Here is a 15297-nt window from a genome sequence, read left to right as displayed (position 1 = left end):
CAGGTAGATAGAAAACAAGAGAGAAGAGGGAAGGAAGAAAAAAAGAAGACCAGAATAAGATTGCAAAGTTAGATACAGAATGGTTCATGTCCTACAGGGCAATAAAACAATAACGTTTGGGGTTACTGTTCATTTGGTCCGAAATGTTTTGCACCTACACTAGACAAAAATCATGTGTAATTTACCAATTTTCTATAGCCTTTATAGAATCTGGGTCTATTCAATAGTAAATAATAAGTCAAACAAAGTTACATTTCCTGCGAGTGTTAGATGACACTTAGGTGGGCTTGTCAGTCAGTGGTGTAGTACATTACTGCCTGATAGAGCTCTCTGCAATAATGAAAATATTGTATATATGTGGTGTCTAATATGGTAGCTAGGGGCCAGGTATAGCACATATTAGTCAGCAAGTATTCTAGCATGGTGGAAATTTGAAATGTAGCTAATGTAGCTAAGGAACAAAATTCTTAATTTTATTTACTTTTCATTAATTTTGATTTAAGTAGCCTCATGTGACTAATAGCTACCATGTTGGACAACATAACTCTAATATGCCATTAAATGGGCAGACACTCATTTTTCTTTCTTGTTTCCAATTTTGGATAATTTTTTAGAATAATTTTTTTTAAATTGTGAGAGGAACTCAGTATGTAAAAGAACTCAGAGAAGATGCCTTTGAAAAAACTAACTCTTTCATTAAACAAATTATTTCTCCTCTCCTCCCCTCCTCCCCCTCTCCCCTCCTCCTCTCCCCCTCCCCCTTCTTTCTCTCTCTTTCTCTCTTGTTGTTGAGATGGAGTCTTACCCTGTCACCCAGGCTGGAGTGCAGTGGCACAATCTTGACTCACTGCAACCTCCGCCTCCCAGGTTCATGCAGTCCTCCTGCCTTAGCCTCCCAAGTAGCTGGGATTACAGGTGTGCACCACCATGCCTGGCTAATGTTTGTATTTTTTTTAGTAGAGATGGGTTTCGCCATGTTGGCCAGGGTGGTCTCAAACTCCTTACCTCAAATGATCCTCCCGCCTCAGCCTCCCAAAGTGCTGGATTACAGGAGTAAGCCACTGCACCCAGCCAATAATTTCTTTGATTGGATAAAAATCCTCATGTATTTGGTTTCTTGGTAGGGGATCACCTGAAATTGTTCTGGCCAGCAAGGGAGCCAGTTATGAAGCTAAGCCTGTTTGGAGGGAGCCCAACTCTGGTGTTTTCCAAATAAATCAGCTTGGTATTACCTTTCCTTTAGCAAGATAATAATGCTCATGTCTAGTTTTGATTAAAAGGGGCTTTTGGGTTTGCAGCAAGGGAAGAACTCTTGATCTCTCAAGAGGATTTTAGGGTTTATGTAAGTTAACTTGTCTGCCATCACTTCGTTACTCAAAAAAAGCAGTTAATGCATTGATAAGGTTGGCTTTGATTTCTGATGATGCTCAGTTGCCTTACTGGCTTTTCTCATCTTCTTGCTTGTTTGCAGGGCTTTTTCCGCAGAAGTATTCAGAAGAACATGATTTACACTTGTCACCGAGATAAGAACTGTGTTATTAATAAAGTCACCAGGAATCGATGCCAGTACTGTCGACTCCAGAAGTGCTTTGAAGTGGGAATGTCCAAAGAATGTAAGTGGAGTCTCAGAAAACTTTCTCCCTGTTTTCCTTATCTCTGTGATTTGCTCACCTTCCACGATCACGTGGAATTCACACGTGACACTAATGATTTCTTGCCAAGGGTAGGTGTGACTAGAGATGACCCGAAAATGGGGATTCATGTGGAGATTTCTAGATGAAACTTGAGTGACAGTTGGTGGAAAGACAGGAACTAGGCGTCGTGGATGGCAGATTTGCATTCCAGGGCAGTGGCTAACTCGCTGTGGATCCCAGAGTCGTTAGCAGTAACTCAAGCGTATTACATAGTCACTTGGTGACCCCATTTCCCCATCTTAACAATGGATGTAAGGATCTTCACCGGTATCAGTGAAGATAAGATAAAATGACAGGCATCAGTGTGAATAGTAGTCATAATTTGCCATTTTTTAGGAGGGAAGGATTGTATACCTTGTGGAAGAAACATTTCAAAATCCGGGACACTGGCATTTTTCCAAACTTGATAGTTTTTCTCCTCCAAGCCGTCTTTTCCAAATAATAATACCTTTTATTAATGGAAAAGAGATTTTTAAAATACATTAAAACTTGGCTACTAGTCTAGAAATATCTGATGATGGGAATTTGAAATATACAGGCTTTCATATAGACAGAGTATATACACACTGCCACAAATTTTGCCCTTTCTCTCTTGGATGTGTACAAATCTAGGGAATAAGAAAGTATTAAGCCAGGCATGGTGGCTCACGCCTATAATCCCAGCACATTGGGAAGCCAAGGTGGGTGGATCACTTGACGTCAGGAGCTAAAGACCAGCCTGGCCAACATGCTGAAACCCCGTCTCTACCAAAACTACAAAAATTAGTTGGGCATGGTGGTGGGTGCCTGTAATCCTAGATACTCAGGAGGTTGAGGTAGGAGATTGCTTGAACCTGGGAGCCAGAGGTTGCAGTGAGCCCAGATCACACCACTGCATTCCTGCCTGGGCGACAAGAGCAAGACTCCATCTCAAAAAAAAAAAAAAAAGAATGAATGAATGAATTAGGTGAATGGGTTGGCTCAAGCAGGCCTACGGAGGTCATGGGGATATGTGTCCAGTGAAGCTCTTGGGGACTACTACTCTTCCTGTAACTCCATCATGGGGGATTTTGTTGATGGCATGCTGCACGCGTGAGCAGTGGGCTGGGTGCTGCGTGGAGACCCTGGAGGTACCTGAGACATGGCTACTGCCCTTCAAGAGTATGGGACCAAGAGCCAGGCGCCCCAACCATGACCCTCTAATGGAGTTGGAAGAATTATATTATAGATCAAGGGCTCGTAGATTTTGGAAGTGGGTAACATGGCCTTGGGTGAAGATTTACTAAAGAGGGAAAGCCCCTCTAGCCAGCCAGAGGCATTGCTCTGAGGGTGCTCAGCTTGGAGTCTTGCCCTCAGCTGGGAGCTCTTGCTCAGGGATTGTAGCAGATGTTTCGTTAGCCCACCCAGATACATTTCCTAACTGTACTCCTGTCCCTTCACCTTTTTTTAACTGTACTCAGATTTTAGTTTTCCTTTATACTCCTTTGGTTTCTATGCTTCAGAGAAAACTTCCAGGCTGGGATCCACTCAGTCAAGTAAAGCCCATCAGCATATTTTATGTTCGAGCCGCGTGTGTGAACATGTAACCTAGGCTGGTTCAGTGAGAGGGAATTCAAGACTCACGTATAGAATATCAGGACAAAAGTACCCTTCCCTTCATGCATGTGAACAAGGACACAGGTAGCCACAAGTGCCCCTGGTGGCCATCCTCCAATCCCCAGGGAAGTCAGCTGTGGGACAACACATCCACTGGAGATGGAGAAGTAGAAAGATAGAAATCAGGCCCTTAATAGCACCATTGAATTACTGAACTGGCCAACCCTATGAAACCACTGCCTCCAAGTCCTTTTGTTATATTTGCCAAGAGGAACCCAGTAAGGCATTTGCAATGGGGGTCTTGTTAATATTTAGAGTCCTCATGAAGGAGACTGGACTGGGTCATCAGACAGGAAAGCATCCTACATGTGCCATTCCTTCTGGGAAACTCTTTTTCCTCTGGGCAGTAGTTCTATCTGCAGATGATGGGTCACTTGGCCACATTTCATTCGGTTCCTTTACCTCCCTCCAAGTTTTAGAGCCATTGAGTTACTTGAAATCCACACATTTGACAATATGAAGTTTACATCCAATTGGCTCAGGCTCTAAATCCTAGCACTGAAGAGAAAAGTATGATAACCTGAAATAGCCAGATTATTTATATGTGTGAGATTCACAGGATGGTCACCTACTGCTCTAGTTTTGATCTGAGGCTCTGTAGACATGGGTGTCACACAGCATTTCTGTGGGAGAATTTCAGTTCAGGCTGAAATTATAAATGAGTAAGCCAGATGTGGACTAAGGGAAAATCACTACTTTTGCATTATTTTGTGTGGGCTGGAGACCCATTTCCTGCTTACATTACTTGAAACCCATATCCTGCTGCTCTGTAAAAACTGGCAGCTTGGTTGGCAATTAAAAAAAATAATATTTACACACACAGGGAAACTCTAGCATCAGCCCTCAAGGAGCTTATCACCTTAATTAGATTTAAAAATATAGAAATGGGAAGAAAATGGGATCATTATGTCCAAGTACACAAAAATAAATATATATTTGTTAGAAGGAAATTGAAGGGAAAGAAATAAACACTTGAAATATACAGATTGAGCATCTAATAGGGTATTTTTAAAGTGGAAACAGAAGGAAGCAGGCAAATATGAGAATCAGTAACCAATTATACCACAGTATATGCACCTGAAATGAACCCAAGAATAATAGATACTCGTAGAAAGTTAGAAGTGAAAAGGGATCTTAGAGATTGATTTTCACTCACCTCTCTCATTTGACATACAAGTATACTAGGGCTCAGAAAGATGAAACAGTTTTCCCAGCAGTCCCAACTGGCTGAAGACATAACCGAGACTGCACTGAGGTCGGCCACTTCCCTGCAGTAGCAAGATTAGCGAGATTCACATTCCATTCTAGCCATAGGACATGTCAGTTCATCGGTATGTGTCAGAATCCTTTAGATGAGAGTGACAGAAAACCCAGTTCAAACTGGCTTAAGCTACAAAAATCTGCGCATGTCACTGAAAAGTCCAGAGTAACGTGCTGGAACCAAGAGCACGTGTTTGTTTTCGGGGCATTGTTTCTCTGTCTCTCACAGCTGATTTTGCCATGCTGGCTTCGTTTTCGGAAGATTTTCCCCCTGTCTAACAAAGAAGGGCACCAACAGCTCCAGGCTGATAAGCTATTGACCCAGCAAAGAGAGAGACTCTCAGATCGCGATTGTTCCATCAGAGCCTAGGGACAGATTCTCATTGGCCTAACTTGGGTCACGTGCCCCTCTGTGAATGCCATTGCTTTGGGCAGGGCGTTGCTTTGGGTGGAGGACAGAATATTGTGATTAGCCAGGATTGGATTACCTATCAATATCTACAGCCCAGGATTGAGGTTGACTCTATCCAAACCACATGGGTGGGGAGTGTAGAAGAAATGTTCCTCAGAGGGGAATCAGAAAAGGAGGCCAAAACGACCCCATGTCCCCCTTGATTTGTCAGGTCCCACAGTGCTGTACCCAAGGCACTCTTTATGCTGTGGGAGAAAAGTATAAAATTGAGAAAATTTAAGAATCATATTATAGTAATAGCTAAGTAGACAGGGTATTTTCTATGTGCCAGGTACTACATTAACCACTGGGTTTTTTTTTTGTTGTTTTTTTGTTTTGTTTTGTTTTGTTTTGTTTTTTGTTTTTTTTTTTTTTTTTTTTTTTTTTTTTTTTTTTTTTTTGGTCACCCAGGCTGGAGTGCACTGGTGTGATCTTGGCTCCCTGCAACCTCCACTTCCTGGGTTCAAGTGATTCTCCTGCCTCAGCCTCCTGAGTAGCTGGGATTATAGGCACCTGCCACCACGCCCAGCTAATTTTTTGTATTTTTAGTAGAGACGAAGTTTCATCATGCTGGCCAGACTGGTCTCGAACTCCTGATCTCAAATGATCCACCCACCTCAGCCTCCCAACGTGCTGAGATTACAGGCGTGAGCCACCGCACCCAGCCTACATTAACCACATTTAATGCTTTATCCCATTGATCCTCGTAACAACCCTGTGAGAGAGGTTAGTTACAATTCCTCCCTCCCAAGTCCCACCTTTTTTTTGGCAGATGTGGAAGCTGAGACAAAGAGACATTACTTTACTCAAGGTAACACAGTTAGTAAGGGGCAGTGCTGAGATTTGGAGCCAGGCAGTTTAATGAGAAAGTCATATTGAAACTGAAATGTATACTACATGCCATAGAAAGCAGTGTTTAAAACTCCGAGTTCCTTTTTCCACTCCATTTTATTGCCAGTGGTTAATAAAACAATAACCATACTCCTTGCTCTGTATTAGAGATGTATCCCCTAGAAAATCATGTGCAATTTAATTTTTATAGATCAAATTTGATTTTACACGTGTAAGGGGATTTACAAGTAAAAGAAATCCTTTAACGTGGCCTACCAGAACATCAAACTTACTTCTTCATTTTTTTCTGTTTTGTAAATGCTGGTGGGTATACCTTGTATTTTCCAAGGGCTTTATAGAACTAGGGAAGCCTTTTTGCAGAGAAATAGCTATCTGTCAGAGCATAGAATTTGAACGTGGTAATAGCAAGTGAAAAAAATCAATTTTCAGCAGCATTCTAAAAGTGGTACAAAAATTTATGAAGAATTGAGGAAGAGGGCAAAGGAAGCAAACTGACTCAAAGTTGAGTGATGAGCTTTTGCTGGTGCTGTGGGGAGGCTTGTTATGATGTCAGAAGAGGACAGCATGTGGCAAAGCCCCAAAATATAAACAATTAATGAAAAGGAGAAACAATAAATGCAGGCATAACATTTGGATTATAAATGCCCAGACAAGCTTATGATAGAGATAACAGCTAATGGTCCATGATGGGAAAGACGGTTTCAGATGCTACTGTTTAGAAACCGTGGGAGTAAAGCCCTAGAAAGCCTGATCAGATGCATTTGAGTCAGTTACAGAAATTCAAATGAATAGTTCAGATCTTTAAGTCAGGAGTCAGCAAACTCTTTTTAAAAACAACTGTCTCTTTTTAAAAACATGTTTGAAATTTTAGAAAATATTTTTGAGGCCTTGTGCAGTAGCTCACACTTGCAATCACAGCAATTTGGGAGAAGGAGATGGGAGGATCTTTTGAAACCTGCCTGGGCAGCATAGCAAGACCCTAACTCTACAAAAATTTTTTAAAAATTAGCTGAGAGTGATGGTGCGGGCCTGTGGTCCCAGCTACTCAGCTACTCGGGAGGCTGAAGCAGGAGGATCACTTGAGCCCAGGAGGTTGAGGCTGCAGTGAGCCAATTTCATGCTTCTGCCACTCCTGCCTGGGCAACAGAGCAAGACCCTGTCTCAGAAGAAAGAAGATATTTGTTGGTTTGTGCACCTTGAGATCCCAGTCTTTATTACTTAACTCTGCCATCATAGGACAAAAGTAGCCATGGAAAATAGAAACAAGCAAGTGTGGTTATGTTCCAGCAAATCTTTACTTACAAAAGCAGGTGAAGGGCCACGTTTGGCCCACAGGCCATGGTTTGCCAATGTCTGCTCTATGTGGCTCGTCCAGTGGCCAAGGATGCCACTTCAGGCTGCTCTGTGATCCCATCCCACGCTTATTTCCCACCAGTAGACATACCCAGCTTCCAGCCACACTACCCCATGCTGACTGGCAAGCCCTACAGCTCCATTTTTCTGAGGATTCATCTCCTTTTTCTTCAGTTGGACCCCAGGAGCCTGATGAAATGTCATTTCCTCTTTGAAGCCTCCCCTACGCCTCATTTCACACTCTAGGCAGAGTTATTCATTCTTCCCTCCCCAACCCCATGTTCTCACAGTGCTTTGCACAAAGCTCCATGAACTGCAAACTTATTATATTATATAGGTAGTATGATTCTTCACACACCAGTGAGTCTCCCTGGCTTGATTATAAACTCCTAAAAGGCATGCGTCATATCTTTCTCACCTTGTAGCCCCCAAACTTAGCATGAAGCCTTGCTCAATGATGTTAGATTGATCAAGTGGTCAAATGTGACCAGTTTTAAAGACAGTTGAACCCAGCTTCTCCCTGGCTTTACTTTCTGCAAAGTTGTCAGAGGCAAAACAGCCCTGGGTGTGTATTCAAATCGCAGTCATTCATTTATCTGCTAGGGGCCCAGAACAAGTTATTCAACTTCTTTGATGTTGGGTTTTCTACCTCGATAAGAGGAACATTGGTATTGACTAACAGCCCAGGCGTGACATGTGAATTGATGTTTTTAATCCTGTTTAGACAGCAGAGTTTCCATAAGCTGCTTCCTCTTCGCAGTTCCCTCCCCTGGAAGACATTAGATCTTCTAGGGCTTTTGCCAGTGAAAAAGGTTGAGCTGAGCAGGTGTCTTGGGTAATTGTGCATGGCAGCAGAAGCCCAGTTAGGAGGGAGAAGCCAAGACGGACATGGGTTGGGTTTGGACCCTGCCTTTGCCAAACCTTGGCCAACAAAGAAGGGGGTCCAGGAATAGGGGAGACAGTTGGGTTAGGATGCCAAAAGGAAAATGGAAGAGAAGAATTGGGCCAGAATTACAACTTGGGTGCTGCGAGGAAGGTACAATAGTTTATACCCTGGATGCCCCTAAGGTTTGGTTAGGTTCGTTCCCATGGGTCACTGGCCTCCTCCAAAAACTTCCAACAAAAACACCTTGGAAGGTACTGTGGCTGCCATGCCCTCCGTCTAGTTCTTCTGTTTCTGAAAACCACTGGCCATTAATTCATACAGGGAGCCTCTTTGTATTGCTTTTTGAGGTTATGTTTATATGTGCCTATGCCCTTGAGTGATGGGCAAAACATGTCTTTGATTTTGTTTGAGAAGGCTTTTTAACATTTATTTCACAGCATTTTTTTCCTATGACAGTTTCATAAGTGTATTTGTAGAATAGAGCAATTGAATAATCTCTGAATTTAAGAGTCCCTAAGCACTCATTGACACCTTCTCATTTGGGACATATTGAGCTTAAAAACAGCTTTTCATGAAGTCTCTAAATTCCAATTTATACTTTAGACATGAACGTCCCCATGGGTCGATTGGATGGAATAGATGTGCTTTGTACAGACACTTAGATACTTCTGTGGGAGAATTCTGTTGTTCGGTGTTTCTCTCATTTCCCCTTTACTGTTAAACTTAGATTAAAACAAACCTTTTGGACTAAAGGCACTTAACCTCAGTTAGAATCACCTTTGCTGGTGTACAAATTATATTGATGTGCTCATTGGTTCTACTGCTGGATTTTACTGGCTTAATAACAGGGAAATTCATATTACAGGTTGCCCTGTGTAGTTGGGAAATTACATAAAAATCATCATCAGGGCACTGAATGTCTTTCTAATTTTAGTTTATTTCTTCATTTGTTCCTGTGTTAGATCCCAGCCTGTTACTACGCTTCCAAGGTTCACTGTGATCATTTTGTTCTGCTCACCAGAGACTCCCGTTCACCCCCACCTTCTCTTCTTACCCTTTACTCTGTGGCACACAAATCCCTAAAGAGCTCCCGAAAAGTCAGCGAAAGACTGGAAACTCCCTACTTTTATATCTAAAAACGTTTTAGAAACTAGAAAATAAAAATCTGCCCCTTTCTAGTTGCCGAATATGATTGTGCCTACATCTGTTTCGGAGATTTAAAAAATAACTTCGGTTTGGGTACCAGCAGCCTGGTGATGTCAGTGCCACTGTGGAACTCAAAGCCCGTTAACACTCAGACTGTAAAGGAAGTATTAAAATTCCTTCAGCTTTACCAACACATTTCTCCCTGCTGCCTGTCTCCTGGAGAGGGGACACTCAGTACATTCTCACCTTAGAAAAATGAGAAATTTCCATTACACAACAGAACAGCACAGGGGGAAGAACAAAGGGCTCTGAAGTTAGTCTGAGCTGGGTTCAAATGCAGCCCTCGCCTCTAGCTGTCTCAACATGGGCCCATCGCAAAATTTTGCTTCACGTTGAATGAACTAACCCATTGCGTGGAGATGATCACGGTAACATTGTGGAATTGTTTTGTGGATTGGCCCTCATGAGGGTAACGCGTTTAGCACTGTGCTTGGCACACAGTAGGTGCTGAACGAGAGTGGTTCTCTCTGCTGCTGCTTCTGGTGGTGACACAGTTTGATGCCACTGTTACTTGCTGCCACAGCTGTGTTTTATTATAACTACAGCCTTGATTATACTTCAGGAGAAAAGTTAAAAGCAGAGGCTCTATTCATTTTGAATTGTTTAGAAACCACAGCGTAGAAACAAAGTTCCAAATATTATGTCACAGCCTTAAAAATAAAGCTTGCATGCATGGTTTCTAAAATAAATATCCACCTCTCTTGGCTACTGAAACCGGGAGGCAGATGGCTCATTTGCCCAGAGATGCCGAGACATGTGTAATCAGAGAATGAGAGGGTATCCTAGTATCCTGGAACCCAACTCCATGGAGAAAACTGAACTGGGGTGTTCAAAAGGACGCCTGGCCTCCTTCCTGCCTCAGTCAGCTCAAGGTGAGGCCATCAGGGTCTTCCAGCAATGCTGAGCCCAAACTAAATCGCCACAGAGGCAGAGTTTCCCCTCCCGCTCCCTCCATCAGCTGCCTTTCTTTGTTCATGTGGCACCTTCCATCTCTCCTCTGCCTTATTTGGGACTCTGTGGCCTGCCTTCCTCCAGATCCATCACGTCCCTTCTCCCAACCAACTCCTGTCTGCCCTGTGGCCTCCTCATCAAGACTGCTTTTGCTTTTAGCCCCCTAGAGGAAAGCTGGGGAGGACACCTGTGGTGCTCTGGTAGTTCACGGTCACAAGGGGCTTTACCAATGGCAACAGCTCCAAGACTTCAGGCTGTCCCGTGCAGCAGGGAGGACAGGAACATATCTGATTCACAGTTTCCTGAGACAGAGTGAGCAAGAGACCTGCCTAAGGTCACACAGCTGGTTTACTCCCATGGGTCTGAATTCTAATTCCCAGCATCATTTCCGCTACACTTTGCTCTCTAAACAGTGAAGTTCTTGCATACATTTATGGCCACACAGTTTTCAGTGTCTTTACCCATATTTGCTCCCAGATCAAATATTCTGTAATGACCGACTGGGTGTGGTGGCTCACACCTGTAATCCCAGCACTTTGGGAGGCTGAGGTGGGTGGATCACTTGAGGTCAGGAGTTTGAGACCAGCCTGGTCAACACAGTGAAACTCTATCTCTACCAAAAAAAAAAAAAAAATTAGCTGGGCCTGGTGGTGCACCTGTGTAATCCCAGCTCCTCTGGAGACTGAGGCACGAGAATTGCATGAACCCGGGAGGTGGGAGGCTGCAGTGAGCTGAGATTGACACACTGCACTCCAGCCTAGGCAACACAGAAAGACCCTGTCGGGAAAAAAAAAAAAAACCTCTAATTATATATGTGGTTTGATTTGATATATATCCTAGTTTAATGCAGTATTTCCCTAAGTATAAACTGCATGCCGTGATATGAAATGTAATTTTAGGGAATGAACTTGGCATGAGGAAGTATCAAATCATCTGATGATAAAGTTATTTCCTTTTCAATATTGTCTTTTTATTGTCAATGAGAAAAATCTCAGTTTGATGCCTGTACATCCTTAATTAATACTTCTAGAATCTCTGCTAATCTCTCTTTTTAATAGAGGATAGCAACAGTACCTAGGTGGGACTGAATTATATTTACTTCAGAAGTCTGCAAATTTTTTTAAATGGCCAGGCCTTACATATTTGGCGTCTGCAGAGCATTTGGTGTTTTTTGCAACTACCCAACTCTACATAGCTTCACAATTGAGCGTGGAGGGCTTTGTTCCCCTAAAACTTTACAAACACAGGCAGTTGACCTGAAAACCCTGTTTATCTTTTACCCTACCTTTCTATTTATGGCAAATGACACGACTTTCCCATCTATAGTAGTAATACAAAAATTTCCTCTAAAGTTTATTTAAGAAAAAAATCAATTGAGACGGAAATCCTAAGTATATAGCGGCCTGTGAATATGTACAAAATTGTGAAGGCAGTGCTTCAAAGGACGGAAATTTGAGAAACACTGGTTTTATATGTTCTTATATCTTAGGATTAGAAGCAGAGTCTGCAGCTGTGGCCTCGGCCCTCTCAGAGCCTCCGAAGTGCTTCAGTTACGTTCAGATCCCACTGACACATCCTGCTTTGCTGCCCGCCCCAACCCTTCCTCACATCCTGAACTGTCCACAGCTCAAGGATCGGACAGGGAGTCTCGCTTTTCTTGGACCCTCAAGGTTTAGACCTTTCCTAATAAATCAAAGGGTCAGTGAATGGGCGGATCTGTCACAGTGAATTTTAAGCATCCAGGGAAGCTGATGGAGGGATCACGAGAGGCATGGGAGACTCACAAGTTGCACCATTTACCGCCTTCCCAAAAAATGGCAAGGCATTATGTGGCTTAAAGCATGGACTTAACAGGCAGTCAGATTCACACCTCAGCCCACCACTTGCTTAGCTCTGTGTGATCTTGAGCAGGTCACCTAACATCTGTGTGCACCTGGCTTCTTGTCTGTAACATGAAAAGAGTGATTGTACCTACTTCGTGCAGCTCTGGTGAGAAGGAAATGAATTACTCTATGGCAGGGGCTAAAAGGAGTACCTAGCTAAGCGTTAGCTTCTGTTGCTATTCCTCCCGCAATGATACCCAGCCATCCTGGCTTCTAAAGAATAGTGCATTCGCTCATCAGTGGTCCTTAGTGACTGGACAGAACAGCTAATGCTCCTTCCGGCCCAGTGGTCCGTTTACTCAAAACAAGAAGCACGTGTCCTTAGGGCTCAAATCTACCCCCACAAGCAAGGTGATGGGTAGATGGGATCAGAAGCACAGTTTCAGCTCTAAGCGGGTGATCCAATGTTGAATTCATGGCCCTTCATCAATTACAAAATCAACCCCAAAAGTCCAAATGTGTCAGCATGGGCAGAGAGCCCTGCACAGCTGTCCCAGCCTGCCCAACTCTGATCTCTTGTCACGCGCCCCCAGTTGTGCCATGCGCCAGCCATCGTTAGCCACTCAGTGTCCTCTCTTATGACACAGCATCCTCAGGGTGTGCCTGCTGTTCTCTCTGCCTGCAACGCCTTTCCCTCCCACTCCTCCTTGAAGCCATCTTTTTCCTAAATGCACAGGCATGCGCACATACACACGACACACTTTTCTAACACCCCTAGCAAGGGGTGTGTGTGGGTCACTCTCGCCTCTCCATTCTGTGACATGTTAGTGGTAACTCTATTGAGAAGACTCTCAGAGTCAAACTTCCTTGCGGGGGTCCAGGAGATTTTGGTGTCTGTGTGTGTGTGTGTCTGTGTGTGTGTGTGTGTGTCTATGTGTGTGTGTGTGTGTGTCTATGTGTTGAGAGAAGGAAAACCCATGGCACAGGACGTCCCTCTCTGGCTGGAGGTGCTTCAAGGAGAAGTAAGGAGTTTGGTTTTTGAGTCTTCAATTGTGAGTCCAGTGCCTTGTACTTATATACTTCCGGAATGAATTAAAAGCAAAAAGTACTTAAGGACTGGAGATTCTGAATCAGGAACTTCTGTCTGATCTTTCCAAGAGTTAAGAGGTTTGAACACGTGGACTTAAAGTGAAATACAAGCCCAAGAAAACTTTAGGTCTTATTGCTAGCATGAGACCATTTTTACCTTTCCGGTTCTGCCTCCTTTCGCACTTTGCAGTGTATGAATGATAGCATGTTACCCTTTCATGACATGACATCCCAATGCTGTTTGTTCCGTGGTGGATGTAAACAGATGAAGCTTGTAAACAGGTCCTCACAGAGATTTACTTTCTCTCAAAACTGTATGCAGGCACACAAATATTTTATCAAATCGATCATTTGTTAAGGTGCACTATTATTTTACATACCACTAAAAGGGAAAATGGCACCTATTAAACCAAGACACACTACAGATTTTAAAACAGGTAGCAATTTCACAAAGGGGGAGAGGAAGGGAGAGAGGGAAAAACCAGATAGCAACCTTGTAAGAAAAAGGAAGTACCTTCCATTCTCAGCTGGAAGTATTGTATGTTTTCATCTTGGGCTATTTTTTATTCTGCTTTAAATAGACATTGATAAAACCTCAGTACCCAAAGACAATCTCCAGCCCAGAGAGTTGGCTGAGTAAATATGCAAGTGCTTCTAAAGTAGCTGGCCAAGAGCCCTTTGTTTGGAAACAAATGTCTCCCTAAAAATAGCAACCCGAAATTCTCCTGTAGTCCCTGTGTCCTTTAGGCACCTTCTCCCAGTGACAGCAGTTCTCAGGAGGGAGGCTACCTAAATCGCTCAGTAATTCCTTGCATAGAGTACAGTCTGGAATTTCCTCCTCCGGGGGTGGAATCAAGCACTTCAACCCTACCTCTTCTTCTGCAACCACAAAAATATTACCTCGTATGGGTAGGTTATTTCTTTCATCCTTCTCCCTTTACAGCTGGAAAACAAAGAGTTGAGCTTTGTTAATCTAATGAACTAAATTAATGAAGACAGGCATCTTTTAGTATGAGGAACAGGCAAAGCAAACACCCTGTTTTCTCAAGAGAAGGAATGTTTTTGTCCCAGATACATACTTGATTGTTTCGACGCTTCATTGTACGAAGTGTAAAATACCTCCATGATTAAAAAAAAATGCCCTGCTGGTTTCATTTTCAAAATGATTTTAGGACAAAAATATTTTATTGATGTTGGAAAATGCAAATCCTCCATTTTTCTTTGCTTGTTGTTTTTTGGGGTAAAGGGGGTTATAACATCAGTTGGTCTGACTTCTATGCAATATTTTGGTTTTGTAACATTGTTTAAATCTTAAAGCTAAGGAACTTCACTGGTGTTTCAAAATGGACCCATTCAGGAGCCAGTCATGATATGGCCCTTCCAAAGGGCAAGATCAAAGATGATTCTAGTAAACTCTGCGGACTCAAGGGATTGAATGACAACAGGAAGAGAATCAAGTGAAAGATAATGAGTAAAGAAGTCCCACTTTATGTCCTGAGAGTGCCCAGACAAAACACTTGAACAGATTTAAACTGAATGGAAACTTTGCTGTGATACCCTTGGACTTTCACTCTCAGAAATCTGAAAATACGAGGTCTCAGAAAGTACTCCTACCTCACTCTAATGGATGCAGTAAGTGAGTTATTTCAGGAAGAAAGACATCGGGGCTTTTCTTGGAATGGCCTTCCCTGCATTCCTCAGGATAATAATGGTGCCCAGGTCTATGGAGTGCACAGCCCCATTTTGATTTTACAAATACTGCTTTCTGTGTGACATTGTATTTCTTAAAAAGAGAATCGCATCCATCAGATTGAAGTGTGCTGCTTTACTCCACCAGCATGGCTGACACTGAAAGGACTGACTACAGCAAGTGTTCGTGAGATGAGAAGCAACTGGAACTCTCATGCGTGGCTTGTCGAAGTATAAATCGAGCCAAAGTTTGGAACACTATTTGGCAGTATCTCCTAAAGCTAAACATACCAATATGACTGAGTAATTATATTCCTAGGAACACGCTCAAAAGAAATGAGAGTCTGGGTCCACCCAAAGACACATATAAGAATGTTCACAGCAGATTTATTGATAATAGCCCAAACC

General features: G+C 42.9%; 1 protein-coding gene across 5 annotated transcripts in view; it reads left to right on the top strand.

Moving 5' to 3' along the window:
* RARB (retinoic acid receptor beta) overlaps nucleotides 1-15297 on the top strand; it is a 410353-nt gene that overhangs the window by 308711 nt on the left and 86345 nt on the right. For all 5 annotated transcript variants that reach the window (XM_017506224.2, XM_037730540.1, XM_017506226.2 and 2 more), the window contains one exon: nucleotides 1472-1613. In XM_017506224.2, coding sequence (XP_017361713.1) covers nucleotides 1472-1613 — 142 coding nt within the window. The remainder of the gene's footprint in view (nucleotides 1-1471; nucleotides 1614-15297) is intronic.

Source organism: Cebus imitator, unplaced genomic scaffold, assembly GCF_001604975.1.
Source record: "Cebus imitator isolate Cc_AM_T3 unplaced genomic scaffold, Cebus_imitator-1.0 Scaffold351, whole genome shotgun sequence".
NCBI classification, from domain to species: domain Eukaryota; kingdom Metazoa; phylum Chordata; class Mammalia; order Primates; family Cebidae; genus Cebus; species Cebus imitator.
Note: the sequence above shows the minus strand (reverse complement) of the source record. Positions and strands in the feature narration are given on the sequence as shown.